Source organism: Cuculus canorus, chromosome 2 (assembly GCF_017976375.1).
Source record: "Cuculus canorus isolate bCucCan1 chromosome 2, bCucCan1.pri, whole genome shotgun sequence".
Classification (NCBI taxonomy): domain Eukaryota; kingdom Metazoa; phylum Chordata; class Aves; order Cuculiformes; family Cuculidae; genus Cuculus; species Cuculus canorus.
The window spans coordinates 189,735-208,867 of NC_071402.1; the positions used below are offsets into that span (position 1 = coordinate 189,735).

General features: G+C 49.6%; 1 protein-coding gene across 1 annotated transcript; it reads left to right on the top strand.

The window, feature by feature from the left end:
• Positions 1-853: 853 nt before the first annotated feature.
• Positions 854-18,543, top strand: MAPK15 (mitogen-activated protein kinase 15). Its single transcript, XM_009558490.2, has 13 exons — positions 854-1,132; positions 2,712-2,810; positions 3,786-3,815; positions 4,777-4,867; positions 5,593-5,723; positions 5,874-6,037; positions 7,406-7,545; positions 8,228-8,285; positions 10,878-11,015; positions 11,238-11,343; positions 14,133-14,430; positions 14,780-14,931; positions 15,494-18,543. Exons 1-13 carry the CDS (start codon positions 1,064-1,066, stop codon positions 15,698-15,700), a joined length of 1,683 nt encoding a protein of 560 aa, XP_009556785.1. The 5' UTR covers positions 854-1,063; the 3' UTR covers positions 15,701-18,543.
• Positions 18,544-19,133: the final 590 nt, after the last annotated feature.

The following is a 19,133-nucleotide window of genomic DNA, read 5'->3' on the forward strand; positions in this document are numbered from 1 at the left end:
CCTCACCACAAGAAGGATGTTGAGGCTCTGGAGCGTGTCCAGAGAAGAGCAACAAAGCTGGTGAGGGGCTGGAGAACGAGTCTTATGAGGAGCGGCTGAAAGAGCTGGGGTTGTTTAGCCTTGAGAAGAGGAGGCTGAGGGGAGACCTTATTACTCTCTACAACTACCTGAAAGGAGGTTGTGGAGAGGAGGGAGCTGGGCTCTTCTCCCAAGTGACAGAGGACAGGACAAGAGGGAATGGCCTGAAGCTCCGTCAGGGGAGGTTCAGGTTGGATATCAGAAAAAAAATCTTCACAGTAAGAGTCATCGGGCACTGGAACAGCTGCCCAGGGAGGGGGTGGAGTCGCCTTCCCTGGAGGTGTTTAAGGAACGGGTGGATGAAGTGCTGAGGGACATGGTTTAGGGAGTGTTAGGAAAGGTTGGAGTCGATGATCCAATGGGTCCTTTCCAACCTTGTGATTCTGTGATTCTGTGATTCAGGGAAAGAGGGAGGGGAGGGGAGGAAGGAAAGAGAAGGAGAAGGGGGGAGAGAAGGGAGGAGAGGAAGAGGATGGAGGGATAGAGGAAGGAAGAAAGGAGAAGGAGAAAGGAAGAAAGGAGAGAGAGAGAGGGTGGGTGGGAAAGGAAGGAAGGCAGGAGAGGCAGAGAAGGAAAGAGGGAGAAGGAAATAAAGGAAGAAGGAAGGCAGGAAGGAAGGGGAAAAGGGAGGGAGGAAGGAAAGAAGGGAGGGAGGAAGGAATGGAAGGAGAGTGGGGAAGGAGGAAAGGAAGAAAGGAGACGGTAGGGGGAAGCAAAGAAGGAAAATGAGGAAGGAAGGAAGGAAGCGCCGTTTGGCGCAGGCGTGGAGCAGCGCTGGGCGGTTTCCACGGCAGCAGTGACTGAGAGCGCCGCGCCCGGTGCCGGGGGTCCCCTCTCCCCTTGCCCGGTGCTGGCGCTCCCCGCTCCCCTCGTCGGCGCCGGGGATCTCCATTGCCCTGCCCAGTGCCGGGGGTCCCCGCTCCCCTCATCGCGCTGGGGGTCTCTATTCCCCTGCCCGGTGCCGGGGGTCCCCTTTCCATTCGCCATGATCGCTCCGGAGGTGGAGACAAAAGTGTCCCAGAAGTATGAGATCAAAAGGCGCTTGGGCAAGGGGGTGAGTGCCTGGGGCGGCGGTCTCGGTAGTCGTGGGAGTTTCAGGGGTCCCGGAGGTCTCTGATCCTGGGAGCCACAGGGCTCATGTGGGTGCTCGAGGTCCCTGGGGTCTGGGGTCCCAGGGTTTGCGGGAGTTTCAGGGGTCTGGGGGTTGCAGGAGTCATAGGGGTCTTGGGATCCCAGGGTTTGCGGGAGTTTCAGGGGTCTTGGGGATTGCAGGAGTCTTAGGGGTCTTGGGGTCCCAGGGTTTGCGGGAGTTTCAAGGGTCTGGGGGTTGCAGGAGTCATAGGGGTCTTGGGATCCCAGGGTTTGCGGGAGTTTCAGGGGTCTGGGGGTTGCAGGAGTCATAGGGGTCTTGGGATCCCAGGGTTTGTGGGAGTTTCAGGGGTCTGGGGGTTGCAGGAGTCATAGGGGTCTTGGGATCCCAGGGTTTGCGGGAGTTTCAGGGGTCTGGGGGTTGCAGGAGTCATAGGGGTCTTGGGATCCCAGGGTTTGTGGGAGTTTCAGGGGTCTGGGGGTTGCAGGAGTCATAGGGGTCTTGGGATCCCAGGGTTTGTGGGAGTTTCAGGGGTCTGGGGGTTGCAGGAGTCATAGGGGTCTTGGGATCCCAGGGTTTGTGGGAGTTTCAGGGGTCTGGGGGTTGCAGGAGTCATAGGGGTCTTGGGATCCCAGGGTTTGCGGGAGTTTCAGGGGTCTGGGGGTTGCAGGAGTCATAGGAGTCTTGGGATCCCAGGGTTTGCGGGAGTTTCAGGGGTCTGGGGGTTGCAGGAGTCATAGGGGTCTTGGGGTCCTAGGGTTTGCGGGAGTTTCAGGGGTCTGGGGGTTGCAGGAGTCATAGGGGTCTTGGGGTCCCAGGGTTTGCGGGAGTTTCAGGGGTCTGGGGGTTGCAGGAGTCATAGGGGTCTTGGGATCCCAGGGTTTGCGGGTGTTTCAGGGGTCTTGGGGATTGCAGGAGTCATAGGGGTCTTGGGATCCCAGGGTTTGCAGGAGTTTCAGGGGTCTGGGGGTTGCAGGAGTCATAGGGGTCTTGGGGTCTGCAGTGGTCTCACAGGTCGTGAGGGTGTCAGGTGTCCCAGGGATCTCTGAGTCCTGGGAGCCACGGAGGTCGTGTGGGTTCTGGGGGTCCCAGAGGTCATGGGGGTCCCAGCGGTCTCAAGGTCGCAGGGTTTGCAGAGGTTTCAGGGGTCCTGAGGGTCCCAGGAGCTGCAGGAATTGTTCCAAATATCCAGTCTAACCCTCCCCTGGCCCAACTGGAGGCCATTCTCTTTCATCCCATCACCTGTTCCTGGGGAGCAGAGCCTGACCCCCGCCTGGCTCCAGCCTCCTTTCTGGGAGCTGCGCAGAGCCAGGTGGTCTCCCCTCCGCCTCCTCTTCTGCAGGCTAAACAGCACCCCGGCCTCAGCCACTCCCACAACCGCTGCGCTCCAGACCCTTCCCAGCTCTATTGCCCTCCTCTGAATGAGCTCCAGTGCCTATTTTCCTGTAATTTACTGGGTTACCTCCACAGAAAGCACCAACCATGCGTGCCCACCAGGTTCATAGGAAAATGAATCTGTTCATCTCTCTTTCTTCCTCCCTAGGCTTATGGCATCGTATGGAAAGCAATTGATCGCAGGACAGGAGAAATAGTTGCTGTTAAAAAGATCTTTGATGCTTTCAGGAACAGAACGGATGCTCAGGTGAGAAATCATAGTCTAACGCGTCCTGAATGGTGTGGTGGGTGTTCATGCATGATGTCAGGTTTTATGTCTCTGAAAGATGTTAGTTGTTTAACAAGTAGAACAGTTTGGTGCAGAAGGGACCTCAAAGCCCATCCAATTCTAACCCCTGCCATGGGCAGCGACACCTTCCACTTGATCAGGGGGCTCCAAGCCCCATCCAACCTGGCCTTGAACACCTCCAGGGAGTGGGGCTTCCCTAGGCAACCTCTGCCCGGGCCTCACCAGCCTCATTGTGAAGAATTTCTTCCTCATGTCCAATCTAGATCTTCCCCATTCCAATTTAAAACCATTCCCCCTCATCCTATCACTCCATGCCCTTGTAGAAACTCCCTCTCCCACATTCCTGGAGCCCCTTTCCGTACTGGAAGCTGCTCTAAGGTCTCCCTGGAGCCTTCTCCAGGCTGCACAACCTCAACTCTCTCAGCCTGTCCTCAGAGCAGAGGTGCTCCAGCCCTCGCATCATCTCCATGGCTTCCTCTGGGCCTGTTCCAACAGCTCTATGCCCTTCTTATGTTGGGGATTCTAGAAATGGACACAGGACACCTGGTGGGGTCTCATGAGAGAGGAGTAGAGGAGGGAAATCAACTCCCTCGCCCTGCCTTTATCCATGTAATAATATAGTCTGCACCCGCGTTAGGATAAGAAGGAGCAATAAATGTCAAGCTTTGAATATTGTGGCATCTGTGAGATGCTGTTTGATGTCCTCAAGAGAAAAACATCTTCACAGGTACACGCGGTTTCACTCTCCTTTGTGTTCTTATGTTGTGGTGTCAGAGCAGAGAGAGCAGACTTGTGGCTCTTGTGAGCAACTGGGTTCTTCCTAACCTGCCAGGACTTTCTCTGCCTTAGAGATTGGAACAGATTTAACCCTCTCCTTGAGAATCCATACTCTTCTGTTGAGATGATAATAAACTTTTATTTGTTTATTTCCAGAGGACGTTTCGAGAGATCATGTTCCTGCAGGTAATGTCCGTTTCCCGCTCCTCTCTGGTTTTTAATTCGCTTTGATGTTGTTCATGTATTTTCTTCTCATTCTTTTCCAAAAATGCAACAATCAGTGTTGACAGCGCTGCTCAATTCTTTTCTGCGCCATCTTGGCAAACAGTCTTTCCACGCCTGGGCCAAAACACCAGAATGAATTGGTATGATTTTCATAAAATCGTGGAATGGCTTGGGTTGGAAGGGACCTCAAAGCCCATCCAGTTCCACCCCTGCCATGGGCAAGGACACCTCCCAGTGGATCAGGTTGCTCCAAGCCCCATCCAACCTGGCCTTGAACACCTCCAGGGATGGGGCAGCCACCACTTCTCTGGGCAACCAGTTCCAGGGCCTCCCCACCCTCACAGGAGAACATTTCTGCCTGAGATCTCATCTCAATCTCCGCTTTTTTAGCTTAAAAATGTTTTCCCTCCTCCTTAGCCTAGAGAAAAGGAGGCGGAGGGGAGATCTGATCACTGTCTACAACTGCCTGAAAGGAGGTTGTAGCGAGGTGGGTGCTGGTCTCTTCAACCAAGTAACAAGTGATAGGACAAGAGGAACCAGCCTCAAGTTCCTCCGAGGAGGTTCAGGTTGGATATTGGGAAAAATTCCTTCACTGGAAGAGTGATGCCCTGCCGGAGGCTGCCTGGGGCAGCAGATGGAGTCCCCATCCCTGGAGGGATTCAGAAAAACTTGTAGACATGTGCTTTGGGACGTAGTTTAGTGGGCATGGTGGTGTTCTGTTGGTTGAACTTGGTGATCTCAGAGTTTTTTTCCAACCTTAAAGATTTTACAATTCAATTTATTGCAGTAGAAGCCTAGTGAAGGAAATAACTTGTTAGCGTTTCTTCTAGACAATAGTACACAATTAAATAGCTTACTGTCCTTTTTTATGGTTCACAAGCGAGACACTTGATTTTGACAGTTGAGTCTCTTCCCTCTGCAGGAGTTTGGAGAACATCCAAATATCATCAAGCTGCTTGATGTTATCCGAGCTCAGAACGACAGGGACATCTACCTCGTCTTTGAGTCCATGGGTGAGACTTGGGGTTGCATCAGCTTTTTAAGTACAGCTTCTCTTACGAGGTGTCTGTGTTACCTGCACTGACAGCTGCGTGTTGGTGATGCACGGGAACGTTCCTCTAAGTAGGTACAGAAGTAGATTTTCATAGAACCATGGGATGGTTTGGGCTGGAGGGGATCTCAAAGCCCCCCCCCAACCATGGGCAGGGACACTTCCCACTGGATCTGACTGCCCCATCCAACCTGGCCTTGGACACCTCCAGAGGTGGGGCAGCCACGACTTCCCTGGTCAACGTGTGCCAGTGCCTCACCACCCTCATCGTGGAGTTTTGATTCCTGATGTCCAATCTAAATCTTCCCCCTTCCAGTTTGAAGCCATTCATTCACTCTTGTTCTATCACTCCATGCCCTTGTAGAAAGCCCCTCCCCAGCTTTCTTGGAGCCCCTTTCTGTACTGGAAGCTGCTCTAAGGTCTTCCTGGAGCCTTCTCTTCTCCAGGCTGAACAATCCTAACTCTCTCAGCCTGTCCTCATAGCAGAGGTGCTCCAGCCCTCAGATCGTCTTTGTGCCCTCCTTTGGACCTGTTCCAACAATTCCATCTCGTTCTTATGTTGGGGATGCACTTGCGAGATTATGATTTGTTCAATGGTCTGTTGTGACCTTACTTTAAGGGACTTAAATTCACAACTTGCTAACCTGATACTGATGCGAACACATCGCTGATGTAATTATATTACAGAGACAGATTTGCATGCTGTGATTAAGAAGGGGAATTTGCTGAAAGATATCCACAAGTGTTACATTCTCTACCAGCTCCTGAAGGCAACTAAATTCATCCACTCAGGAAATGTCATTCACAGAGATCAGAAGGTACAGTTCAGTCACAGTCCTTACCCCTCACCCATGCTTTCTGTTAATTGGAGAAGTATGAAATAAATAAGACTGTTATCAAGATTCTTTTACCAATCTTCTGCCATTTGAAGAGTTAAAAGCTTATTCATTTTCCTCTGTTCCATTCAGCCTTCCAATATCTTGCTGGATGCAGACTGCTTTGTTAAACTCTGCGATTTTGGGCTGGCCCGTTCTTTATCTCAGACAAATGAGGACCAAGGTGAACGTGCTCTCACGGAATATGTGGCAACACGCTGGTACCGAGCCCCCGAGATCTTGCTTTCCTCTCACAGGTAACTGCTAAATACGAGCAAAGGGATGGGATGTTATAACTTCTTCACCACTGGGAAAATCTGCTGTCTAAAAGTTTCAGATCTTTTTATTTTCTCTTTATATTTTTTGGAGAGATGGATTTGGTGGGTGGACTGTTTGGAAGTAGTTGTATGGCTGCATTCAGTTGTATGCAAAGAGTTGTGATCAATGGCTCAATGGAGATCCATGATGAGTGGTGTCCCTCGCGGGGTCCTTACTGGGTGCAGTGCCATTTCATGTTGTTGTTGATGATATCAACAGCGAGATCGAGGGCACCCTCAGCAAGTTTGCAGATGACACCAAGTTGAGTGGTGCGGTTGTCCTATCACTCCATGCCGTTGTAAAAAGTCCTCCTCAGCTTTCCTGGAGCCCCCTTCCAGACTGGAAGCTGCTGTAAGGTCCCCCCGGAGCCTTTTCTTCTCCAGGCTCACAACTCCAGCTCTCCCAGCCTCTCCTCATATGGGAGGTGCTCCAGCCCTCAGATCATCTCCATGGCCTCCTCTGGACCCATTCCAACAGCCCCACTTTTTTCTTATGTTGAGGACTTCAGAACTGGACACAGGGCTTCAGGTGAGGTCTCACCAGAGCAGAGCAGAGGGGCAGGATCCCCTCCCTCACCCTGCCGGCCACACTGCTTTCAAGGCTGCCCAGGACACGGGTGGCTTTCTGGTCTGTGAGCACATGTTGCTGGCTCGTGTGGAGCTTCAGATCCCCCAGCACCCCAAGTCCTTCTCCACCGTGCTGCTCTCATCATATATAATGAAATTAATATAATCAAGTGTTAAATCAGCTGACTGTTAGTCAGGCTTTGAATCCTTTTTTTGACTTAATTATACAAAATCATATTGATTACAGAAGAAAATAAATACAGGTCGGGTTATTATCCCATATTTGAAAAGTTGATATTTTGCAAATTGTGACTGATGACAATTGATAAATTGCAGATTCTGCAGATTTACCCATTGTCTGGCGCTTACTTTGCTTAAGTGACTACTTTCTAGATACTTTATGCCCTGCAAAGTCACTTTTTTCCACATAACAACTCATATTTTCTCTGCTGATCGCATGAAAAGTGTGTGTTACTTTGTCCTGGCATTGATCTGTGATGATTTCCTTCTCTGGTTTCCTAGAATAGGCTTTTAGTGGCCTGGAACTTCTTTCTTTATGCTCGCCAGTTTCGTGATTCCCAAAACTCATTTGCTTTATACTTAAAACCTGTGACCGTTCTTATTTGAGGAGTCCTCAAGCTTGGTGTGTTAGCAAAATGATCTCATGTAGATGATGTGAATACCAGGGACAGGAAAATATTTGATTGATTTAACCCTAATTCTGTTTTCTTCTTATTGCAGTTACACTAAAGGTGTAGACATGTGGAGCATTGGCTGTATCCTGGGAGAGATGCTTCTTGGGAAACCCCTTTTTCCTGGAACATCAACAGTGAATCAACTGGAGCAGATCTTGAGGGTCATTCCTGCCCCATCCCCAGAAGGTAGGAAAGTATTTAGAGAAGACCTAAAAAGGGTGAAATAAAGCAGTCTAGCTGAATCAGGGAAGAAGGCATCTCTTGTGAGTCATTCTGACATCTTTCCAAGGAAATTAAAGACTTGATTGTGAAATGGAGGGAAATCGGCCTGTACTTGTTTAGATGAGAAACAAGAACCAGGCTCAAAACGTTTTGGTGGTTCTCCTCCTCTGCTCTTGTGAAACTCCAACTGGAGTCTTGTGTCCAGTTCTGGAATCTCCAGCTTGAGAAGGACATTGATCTGTTGGAGAGAGTCCAGAGGAGGCCATGGAGATGGTCGAGTGCTGGAGCACCTCCCATATGAGGACAGGCTGAGAGAGTTGGGTTTGTTCAGCCTGGAGAAGAGAAGGTTCCGGGGAGACCTTAAAGCAACTTTCAGTACAGAAAGAGGCTCCAGGAAAGCTGGGGCAGGACTTTTTACAAGGTTGCTCCAAGCCTTATCCAACCTGACCTTGAACACCTCCAGGATGGGGTATCCACAACTCCCCTGGACAACCTGTGCCAGTGCCTCCGCACCATCACAGTACAGAATTGCTTCCTAAGATCTCATCTATTTCCTATGTTAATATCAGATATTTGCTTTCCTTCATTAACCGTGCAGCTCTGGTAATTCCAGCTTGTCCATAACGGTCTCTTTTCATTATTGCAGATATTTTGGCTATGCAGTCAGATTACAGGGCCTCGGTTATTAACCACATTTGTTCCTGGTAAGCCTTGTATGGTCGATATGTCTCAGAAGTCAATATTCCTGTGTATGATGCTGTTCCCTGTCGTTCCCCTTCCAGCATTCACCAGTGGAAACAACTTGCACACTCTGTAGATTCACCTGCTCTAGGGGAGGGGGTGTAAAGTTAAAAGTAAATGAGCAAATCATTGACATAATCTGGGAATAACATTGACATAATCTGGGAATCTGGAAATGAGGGTGGGCCTACATTCCAAGCTGTTGTCATGGTTACTTTCTGGAAATTGGAATATTTCCCTAATCTGAGCCTTTTGGGTATCTAATGTTGCTTCATATGTGGAAAGCATGAATCTGTTCCGACTGACAGCCTCGAGGAATCATAGAATGATTTGAGTTGGAAGAGACCTTAAAGGTCTACTGCAAGGGCTTTGAGGTCCCTTCCAACCCAAACCGTTCCATGACTCTATGATCTGTCATGGTACAGCAGGTGTCCCTTCTAATCAAGGAGTCTGCAATGCCCATGGCTTCTTGTTTATGCAGAACTGTCCTGGATGCAGCCATTGGGAAGAAAATATGAGTTTATGTTTTAATTCCAAAGCTTAAATCTTTTAAATGGCTGTTTAATTTATTTCTCTTTAAAACATTGTGTTTCCATGTGTTCACATAAACATTTGTAAACATTAGATTCAACACCCTTATACCTTTACATACTCTTTCCTTTTTTTTCCCCTTTAGCAGTAAACAAGATTATTTTTGGAGGTTTTATAAATGAGCTTCTAATTCTCAGACTGGCATCTCAGATGATTTCTGATCTTTCTAATTCATTAATCCACTTTTTTTATGTTACAGTCATCTAATCAAGCAAATGTTCATGCGATCTCAGTTCTGTTCATAATGAAAATAGTCTTTTTTTCCCTACTTACAGTGAAGATTTTTATCTAAGTAAGCTACCTCCCTGCGTCTTTAGGTGTTTTTTGAAACATTACTTATTTTGCAACAAGTGCCCATGGAATTCAGGCTGAGTTTCTTCTCACTTAGCTTATCTGTGGAAAGATAAAGAGAACCCTGATCCAGTGGGAGGTGTCTCTGCCCACGGGTTGCCACTGGATGGGTTTTGAGACCCCTTCCAACCCAAACCATTCCATGGTTCTGTATTCTTTTTTTTCCCAGAAAAAAACTGTGGAAGTGGAGCAGCTGACCTCTGAGAGTTGGCTCTGGGTAAAGAGCAAGTGAAATCTTAGTCTTCAAAACAGAATAGATTTGTTCTCAGCTGCTTAGCCCAGGTGCCACATTCACTGATGGGTCATTTTCCTAAACTAAAAGAATATTGTCATGGAGTAACAAAATTATTTAAAATAGGAGTGAGAATCGTATTTTTAAACCGTATTTTTCCAATCTGTTAGATATTTGTGTGGTCATTGTATTAATAATGATTTTGAGGATTTGAAAATACAACCTCTCATTTTTAAACCTCATCTTCTCATCACAAATTTTACAGAAAATTAAGCATTCAAACCTGACCAAAGGGGTAAGAGACTTCCCTGCACTCACAAGGTTGCACTGCGGGGCTTCCAGGGTTGTGAGGGGACTCTGGACTCAGGTGTGGCCTTGATGCGATTCCCCTGGGCTCAGAGTTGGTCCAGTTCTGTCTAAGATCTTTATCCGTGACCTGGATGAGGGGATTGAGAATACCTTCAATAAGTTTGCGAATGACACTAAACTGTGAGGAAGTGTTGATCTGCTGGAGGGTAGGAAGGCTCTGCAGAGGGATCTGAACAGGTTGTGCTGCGACCAGCGGGGTGAGGTTCAAGAAAGCTGAGTGCTGGGTCCTGCACTTGGGACACAAAAACCCCATGCAGCTCCAGGCTTGGGGAAGAGCAGCTGGAAAGCTGCCTGGAGGAGAAGGACCTGGGGGTGTTGGTCAACAGCAGGTGAACGTGAGCCAGCAGTGGCCCAGGTAGCGAAGAAGGCCAATGGCATCCGGCCTGTATCAGAAACAGCATGGCCAGCAGGACTCGGGGGGATTTCTGCCCCTGGACTTGCTGCTGGTGCGGCTGCACTTCAAATCCTTGATTCGTTTCTGGGCCACTCACTCTAAGAAGGACATTGAGGTGCTGGAGCGTGTCCAGAGAAGGGGAACAGAGATGGAGAAGGGTCTGGAAAACAAGGGTTATGAGGAGCAGCTGAGGGATCTGGGATTGTTTAGCCTGGAGAAGAGGACACTGAGGGGAGACCTCATCAGTGTCTACAACTGCCTGGGAGGAGGTTGTAGAGAGGTGGGTGCTGATGTCTTCGTAACAAGTGGTAGGTGAGATGAAATGGCCTCAAGCTGCACCAGTGCAGGTTCAGGTTGGATATCAGGAAAAATTTCTCCATGGAAAGGATTCACAGGCACTGGCAGAGGCTGTGCAGGGAGGTAGTGGAGTCCCCATCCCTGAGAGGTTTAAAAGTCAGGTAGATGAGGTGCTCTGGGATGGTTCAGTGGTGGACTGGTGTGGCTGGGCTCAGTGATCTCAAAAGGTCTTTTCCCACCAAGCAATTGTATGATTTCCAGAACTGTAATCCACTGTGAATGAGGCACTGGGAGCTCATCTCACTGTTTTCTGACTTCTAGGCAGCGAGTGACATTTGAGAAGATTTTGCCATCTTCGACTCCGTTGCCTGCCCTGGATCTCCTGAAGAAGCTTTTAGTGTTCAACCCCGAGAAGCGACTCACAGCAGAGGAGGCTCTACAGCATCCTTACTTGAGAAGGTGAGCACGGTGTCTTCTGAGATGTTACAGACCTGCGCCTGGCACAGGTTTTCTTTATATGCATGACAGGACAAAAAAGACAAAGCTGAGTCTTACTTCTGTCCAGCCTTATTTATGCTGGAGGTCACGTGAGATGATTTAACAATCCTTTTTGGCCCTATATTAATCTATGGTCATGGTTTTAGTCTTGATGAGTTATTTGATGTGCTATCATTCTCTTAGGTTTCACTGTCCTGCCAGGGAGCCCTCTCTGGATCATGATGTGATTCTTCCTTTGGGTGATGATGTCCAGCTCTCTGTGATGGAATATCGAAATAAATTATATGAGGTACTTTCTTTTATCCTATTTTCCCAAATCCTAATCCTCCAGTTAATCCTGCCAGTCTTGCAAACACTTAATGATCTCTGTGATTCTATTCTGTTTCCATTCCCCAACGCTTCCCATACCAGCTCACAGTTACACCTTGGTGTTTCTCATCCGTAATGACGTTTGAGAGGTCTTTGTATCTAGGTATCTAGATAGGAAAGACTGTAAACTTGTTGTCTGAGAGAGACTGTGTTAGAGGAAAATACATGGATTGGGAGCAGCCTTGAGGAGAAGGACTTGGGATGCTGGGGGATGAGAAGCTCAAGATGAGCTGGCAATGTGCGCTTACAGCCCAGAAACCACTCGTGTCCTGGGCTGCATGGAAAGCTGTGAGACCAGCAGGGAAGGGGGATATTCTGCCCCTCTGCTCTGGTGAGACCCAGCCTGGAGCCCTGTGTCCAGTTCTGGAGTCCTCAGCACAGGAAGGACATGGAGCTGTTGGAGCAACTCCAGAGGAGGCCACAGATCTGAGGGCTGGAGCACCTCCTGCACAAAGACAGTCTGAGAGAGTTGGGGATGTCCAGCCTGGAGAAGAGGAGGCTACAGGGGGACCTTAGAGCAGCTTCTGGTGCTGAAAGGGGCTCCAGAAAAGCTGGGGAGAGGCTCTGGATCAGGAAGTACAGGGATAGGACAAGGGGAATGGTTTTCAGCTGCGAGAGGGGAGACTGAGATGAAATCTTAGGAAGAAATATTCTCCTTTGAGGGTGGGGAACCCCTGGCCCACAAGTGGCCCAGAGAAGTGGTGGCTGCCCCATCCCTGGAGGAGGTTCAAGGCTAGGTTGGATGGGGGTTGGAGCAACTGGATCCAGTGGGAGGTGTCCCTGCCTATGTGTTGGAACTGGATGGGTGTTGAGGTCCCTTCCCACTCAAACCGTTCCATGATTATGTGTAAATGCCATGTTAAGAGAAAAAGCAGCTGGAAAGACGGTGAGAAGAGCTGGGGTTGTGAATATAGTAAAATAGGCATAGGAAGGGATTACAGTGTCCCCCTGGAGGACAAGGGCTTGTGAATGCCTTTGTCTATAGAGGGCCTCATCCACTCACTCTTACAGGTCTGCTGTCCTGTAGCAGACCCTGACTATAAAGTCGCCTGTCCATGCCCTCCCTTTAATCCTAACCCTTAAGGTCTCCGTTGTCTCCTCATCCATCGCCAGGTGGAGCTCCAAGCACTCCAGCAGGGCTTTGGCATAAAGGGTGATACACCCTCCTCATCTACCCTGCCTGTCCTTCCTAAGAGCCTGTATCTCTCTATCCCAACAATCTAGTCATAGGATCCACCCCACCACATCTCTGTGATGCCAATGAGATCATAGCCCTGCAGGTGCGTGTACATCTCCAACTCCTCCTGTTCATTCCCCACGCTATGTGTGTGTTTGCATGAAGTCATTTAAATTTGGCCCTTATGAAGCTGATTTACTGCCTGGAGTGGCTGGAATTCCTTTGTGTTGCTCTTCAGGTGCTCTCTTGCTGCCCTGTGGTTCTTCTCCAGGCTCTGGGCATCTCTTGCTAGCACTGGCAGCAAACTGGTAGGAGTGGGATGGATGGATGGATGGATGGATGGGTGGATGGATGGATGGATGGATGGATGAATGGAGGTTCTCCTGCTCTGGCAACTTTAGTTTAAAGCCCTCTGTCTTCTCCCACAGGTTATATTGAAATTCCCTGCTCACCCAGTCCTTTTTCTTACTTCTTCAGCCTGTTCTTTCTTTCCACTGAGAACATTATTTCTATCACCTTTCCAACCCTAAATTAATTTTAAAGTCATACTTGTTACCTATCATAGAATCATGGAATGGTTTGGGTGGGAAGGAACCTCAAAACCCATCCAGTTCCACCCCTCTGCTGTGGGCAGGCATACCTCCCACTGAATCAGGAGGCTCCAGGCCCCATCCAACCTGGCCTTGAACACCTCCAGGGATGGGACACCAACAGCTTCATGTCCTTCTTATGTTGGGGTTTTCAGAACTGGAAGCAGGGCTCCAGGGGGGAGTCTCACCAGAGCGGAGCAGAGGGGCAGAATCCCCTCCCTGGCCTTGCTGGACACGCTTCTTTGGGTGCAGCCCAGGACACAGGTGGTTTCTGGTCTCCGAACACATGTTGCTGGCTCCTGTGGAGCTTCTCCTCCTCCGGCACCCCAAGTCATTCTCCACAGGGCTGCTCTCAATTGTGCCATCTCCTAGCCTGTATTGATACTGAGGGTTGCCTTGACCCAGGTGTAGGACCTTGCACTTGGCCTTGTTGGACCTCATGAGTTTCACACGGGCCCACTTCTGCAGTTTCTCTGGGTCCCTCTGGATGACATCCCTTCCTTTTGACATGACAACTGCACCACTTAGCTTGGTGTCATCTGCAGACTTGCTGAGGGTGCCCTTGATCTCACTATCAGTATCATCAATGACAATATTAAACAGCACTGGTCCCAGTATGGACCCCTGAGGGACACCATTCATCACCAGTCTCCATCTGGACATCGATCCATTGACCACTACCTTCCTTATCCATTGAGGTGTCCGCCTATCAAATCCATATCTCTCCAATTTAGAGAGAAGGATGTTGTGGAGGACTTTGTCAAAGGCTTTACAGAAGTCCAGATAGACACTTGTTGCTTTTCCCGTGTATACTAATGTGGTCACCCCATCATAGAAAGCCACTAGGTAGGTCAGGTGGGACTTGCCCTTGGTGAAGCCATGCTGTCTGTCTCTAATCACCTCCCTATCCTCCGTGTGCTACCCAACTTCTCTTTTCTGCAGATGATCCTTGAGAAGAGGTTAAATAGCCATCCCAAGGAGCAAGCGTGGAGAGAGAGTGTTCACATAAATCAGCCTGAATCCAGTCCGCTTCTTCCCCATTCCAGCTCTGTGCCTTCACCTACCAGGAAAGGACAGAGAGAAACAATTCCGCCTCTTCAGAAGACCTCCCCTGTGCATGCTGGAGCTACAAGTGTCCTGCCAGAAGCTTCGGGCCAGACCAAGGACTTGGCCAGAGTTGTGTGTCAGAGAGCACAGATCAACGTGATGTACAACCCCATAACGCATGCAGTTGTTCAGAGTAGGTGCTGCCTTTTCCAGCAGGATTTAACCCACCATGAGGCTCTGCTGTGGGGAGACAGGAGAAAAGAGACCAAGTGGGGATGAAGAAATAGGGGATTTTCCTCCCTTTCCTGCCTCAGGCTTGGCTCTGTGTTCCTTTCTGCTTCTTCTCTGCTCCTCTACTGTTATCCTCTCCCCTGCCCTGCAGAACTGGGTTGCTTTGCTACTACATTCTGATTTTATGCTGAATGTTTTTGTTCTGTTGCTGAGGTGAAGCGAGGTGGCAGGGGCTGACTCCATTCTCGCATTCTGCCCCTGCCTCACTCACCGTGTCCTGCGTCCTCACAGTTTTCCTACCTTCTTCACAGGTAACGCGGATCCTGGTGTTGCGATCAGGAGCTGTTCTGCACCACCTTCCCAAAAGGCCATAACCTCCAACAACGGGAAGCTCTGCAGACCAATCACATGGGCAAATGCAAACACTCGGCCAGCTCCTACAAGTGTGCAGAACCATTGTAATGTGAGTAGTGGTCCTAACAAAAAAACACCCTTAACTTTTATGGACCAAAATGATGTAAAATATCTTAATTTCATAGAAGCATAAAACGGTTTGAGTTGGAAGGGACCTCAAAGCCCATCCAGTTCTAGCCCATGGGCAGGGACAACTCCCACTGGGTCAAGTTGCTCCAAGCCCCATCCAACCTGGCCTTGAACACCTCCAGGGATGAGGCAGCCACCACTTCTCTGGGCAGCGTGGGCCCAGGCCTCATCATCCTCACAGAACATTTCTGCCTGAGATCTCATCTCAATCTCCCCTCTTTCAGCTCAAAACCATTCCCCTCATTCTGTCCCTGCACTCCCTGATCCAGAGTCCCTCCCTAGCTTTCCCGGAGCCCCTTTCCATACTGTGTCACTCACAATATCCTCACCTTCCTGTTCTTGATCTTATGGAGCAGCCTGGTTTTTGTGTTATCCATGTAACATTCACCATCTGCCCTGCTCCTCAGCTGAAGTGAAATCTGTGTTCCTTAACCAGAAATATGGTTATAGGTTGTAACTATCTTTGCTTTTCTTTCTCACAGAATCCAAGGAACAATCAGTTTCTCAGTAAAGATGCTCATCCTCCTCCAAAGCCCAGTAAAAAGATGTTCCAGGTTACTGCAAACGTGGGAGCTGCTGGTGATCCGAAAGCATCCATGGGTAGCTACTCCCAGGCCTATGGAACCATATGTAAATCCGCACTGCAGAGTCTTCCCATTTCCAAGTCCTCCCAACACCTTGAGCAGTGAACGTGGAAGCATTCTGAATAGGTGAAGAGCAGCTCTGCTCAGTGGTCCCGGAACTGAGCCCATAACGGCAAGCGAGAGCAAAATCATAGATTCATAGAGTCATGGAACGGTTTAGGTTGGAAGGGACCTGAAAGCCCATCCAGTTCCAAGCCCTGCCATTGGCAGGGACACCTCTGACTGGATCAGGCTCTTTATCAGGGAGTACAGAGAGAGGGCAAGGGGGAATGGCTTTAAATCAGAAGGGAGAAGACAGACTAGAAATTAGGAAGACATTCTTCACGATGCGGGTAGGGAGGCCCTGGCCCAGGTTGCCCAGAGCAGTGGTGGCTGCCCCATCCGTAGAGGTGCTCAAGGCCGGGTTGGATGGGGCTTGGAGCACCCTTATCCAGTTGGAGGTGTCCTTGCCCATGGCAGGAGGGTGGAACTGGATACTCTTTGAGGTCCTTTCCAACCCAAACCATTGCATGACTCACACTAAATTCTAGGGTGTGAGTACCTCTGCAGTTCATGGAATATCCATTTATAGTTTAGTGTCTAAACACCAAAGGTTAGTTAAGTAAAAAATAGCATATTTGCTTCTTGTACCAGGTGCGGTCACTAAGTCCGGTGATACTGGGAATGCAGCTCATGGGGAAGTCCTGGTTTATTCTGATACATCCATAAAATAGGCATTTCTTGCCTGTCTTAGGTATGGCCAGATAAAGGAGATGGGAACGACAGGGTGAGCAATGTGTTGGCTCTTGGGAGGCTATGACGCCAGTTCTGCTGCATGGAGTCGTGAGCCTCCTGTTTAATCCAGGGTTGTGACTTCCACGGAAAGGCTAGCGCCTAGTAACTGCAGTGTGGCCACAGCGTGGCATTGTGTCATCCAGTTGCTAGGTGCTAGCCTTTCCGTGGAAGTCACAGGATTGAAGGACATGGAGCTGTTTGAGCAAGTCTAGAGGAGACCACGGAGATGACCCGAGGGCTGGAGCACCTCCTGTATGAGGACAGGCTGTGAGAGTTGGGGTTGTTCAGCTTCGGAGGAGAGATGGCTGTGGGGAGGCCTTAGACCAGCTTCCATATGGAAAGGGTCTCCAGGAAAGCTGGGGAGGGGCTCTTGATCAGTGAGTGCAGGGATAGGACAAGGGGAATAGTTTTAAGCTGAAAGAGAGGAGATTGAGATGAAATCTCAGGAAGAAATGTTGTCCTGTGAGAGTGGAGAGGCCCTGGCCCAGGTTGCCCAGAGAAGGTGTGGCTGTCTTATCCCTGGAGGTGTTCAAGGCCAGGTTGGATGGGGCTTGGAGGAACCTGAGAAGGTCAACAAAGATGGGGAGGGTGCTGGAGAACAAGTCTTCTGAAGAGCAGTTCTGAGAGAGGAAACTGACATTGTTTAGTCTGGAGAAGAGGAGCCTGAGGAGAGACCTCATTGCTCTCTAAAACTGCCTGAAAGGAGGTTTGAGTGAGGTGGGTGCTGGTCTCTTCAACCAAGGAAGAAGTGATGGGACAAGAGAAAATGACCTCAAGTTGCGCCAGGGAAAGGTTAGACTGGGTATAGAGAAAAGTTCCTTCACTGACAGAGTGGTGAAGCCCTGGCAGAGGCTGCCCGGGTCAGGTGAGGGAGTCCGCATCCCTGGAGGGGTTCAAAAACTGTGTGGTCGTGGCACTTTGGGACAGGGTTTGGTCAGCACAAGGTGTTGGACTGGTGGTTGGGCTGGATGAGTTTGGAGGGCTTTACCAACCTTAATGATCCATGATTCTATGAATGAACACCCTCTCCCCTACCCCAAATCACTGATAGAGTTACACTGGCAGGGAAATGGCTGCTTGGCCAAGACGGTGTCTTAAATGCTGATTAGCCCCCCGACTCAGCTGAAAAAGAGTCCTAAACTCAAGTCTTTCTCCATTAAAACAGATCTGTTTCCTTTTCTATGTCCTTCAAGCTGCTCCTTTCAGTTCACCCCAAAGTGAGGCTTCCATCACCCTTCAGGAAAGACACCAAGAGCAAACAATTACCAAAATGTTTAGAAAATGGTAAATAAGAAAGCTGAGCATGAACTCCTAGACAAGACCACAGCCACGGGGAAGGGCAAAAAAAGTTTGCTGTATCAGGCCCAGTCAACACGGGTTCACGAAAGGCAGATCTTGCCAAACTAACCTGATCGCTTTCTTTGACAAAGTTACTCGACTACTGGATGAGGGAAAGGCTGTGGATGGAGTCTTCTTGGACTTCAGTAAAGCCTTTCACACAGTTTCTCACAGCATTCTGCTTCAGAAACTGTCAGCCTCTGGCCTGGACAGGCGCACACTCTCCTGGGTTGAAAACTGGTTGGATGGCCCAGAGAGTGGTGGTCAATGGAGTTAACTCCAGCTGGAGGCCAGTTACAAGTGGGGTTCCTCAGGGCTCAGTACTGGGTCCAGCCCTGTTCTACATCCTGGATCAATGACCTGGATGAAGGCATTGAGTGCACCCTTACCAAGTTTGCGGATGACACTAAGCTGTGTGGAAGCGTGGATCTAATGGATGGTAGGGAGGCTCTGCAAAGGGGTCTTAACAGGCTGGATCGCTGGGCTGAGACCGATGGCATGAGGTTTAACAAGGCCAAATGCCACGTCCTGCACTGGGGCACAACAACCCTGTGCAGTGCTACAGACCAGGAGAAGTCTGGCTAGAAAGCTGCCTGGAGGAGAAGGACCTGGGGGTGTTGGTTGACAGCCAACTGAACATGAGCCAGCAGTGTGCCCAGGGGGCCAAGAAGGCCAATGGAATCTTGGCTTGTATCAGAAATGGGGTCACCAGCAGGTCCAGGGAGGTGATTCTCCCTCTGTACTCGGCACTGGTGAGACTGCATCTTGAGTACTGTGTTCAGTTCTGGACCCCTCGGTACAAGAAGGATGTTGAGGTTCTGGAGCGTGTCCAGAGAAGAGCAACAAAGCTGGTGAGGGGCTGGAGAACGTCTTACGAGGAGCGGCTGAGAGAGCTGGGGTTGTTTAGCCTGGAGAAGAGGAGGCTGAGGGGAGACCTTATTGCTCTCTACAACTGCCTGAAAGGAGGTGTGGAGAGGAAGGAGCTGGCCTCTTCTCCCAAGTGACAGGGGACAGGACAAGAGGGACGGGCCTCAAGCTCCGCCAGGAGAGGTTCAGGCTGGACATCAGGAAAAAAATTTTCACGGAAAGGGTCATTGGGCACTGTCAGAGGCTGCCCAGGGAGGTGGTTGAGTCACCTTCCCTGGATGTGTTTAAGGGGCGGGTGGATGAGGTGCTGAGGGGCATAGTTTAGGGATTGTTAGGAATGCTTGGACTCGATGATCCAGTGGGTCCTCTCCAACCTAGTGATTCTATGATTCTATGATTCTTCTCCAGTAACCTTCCAAAAGGTGCCTCACATTTTTGACTGATTGTTAACAAAGAAAAGATGTCTGTACGCAAGAAAAAGTTGGGTTTAAAACACTTT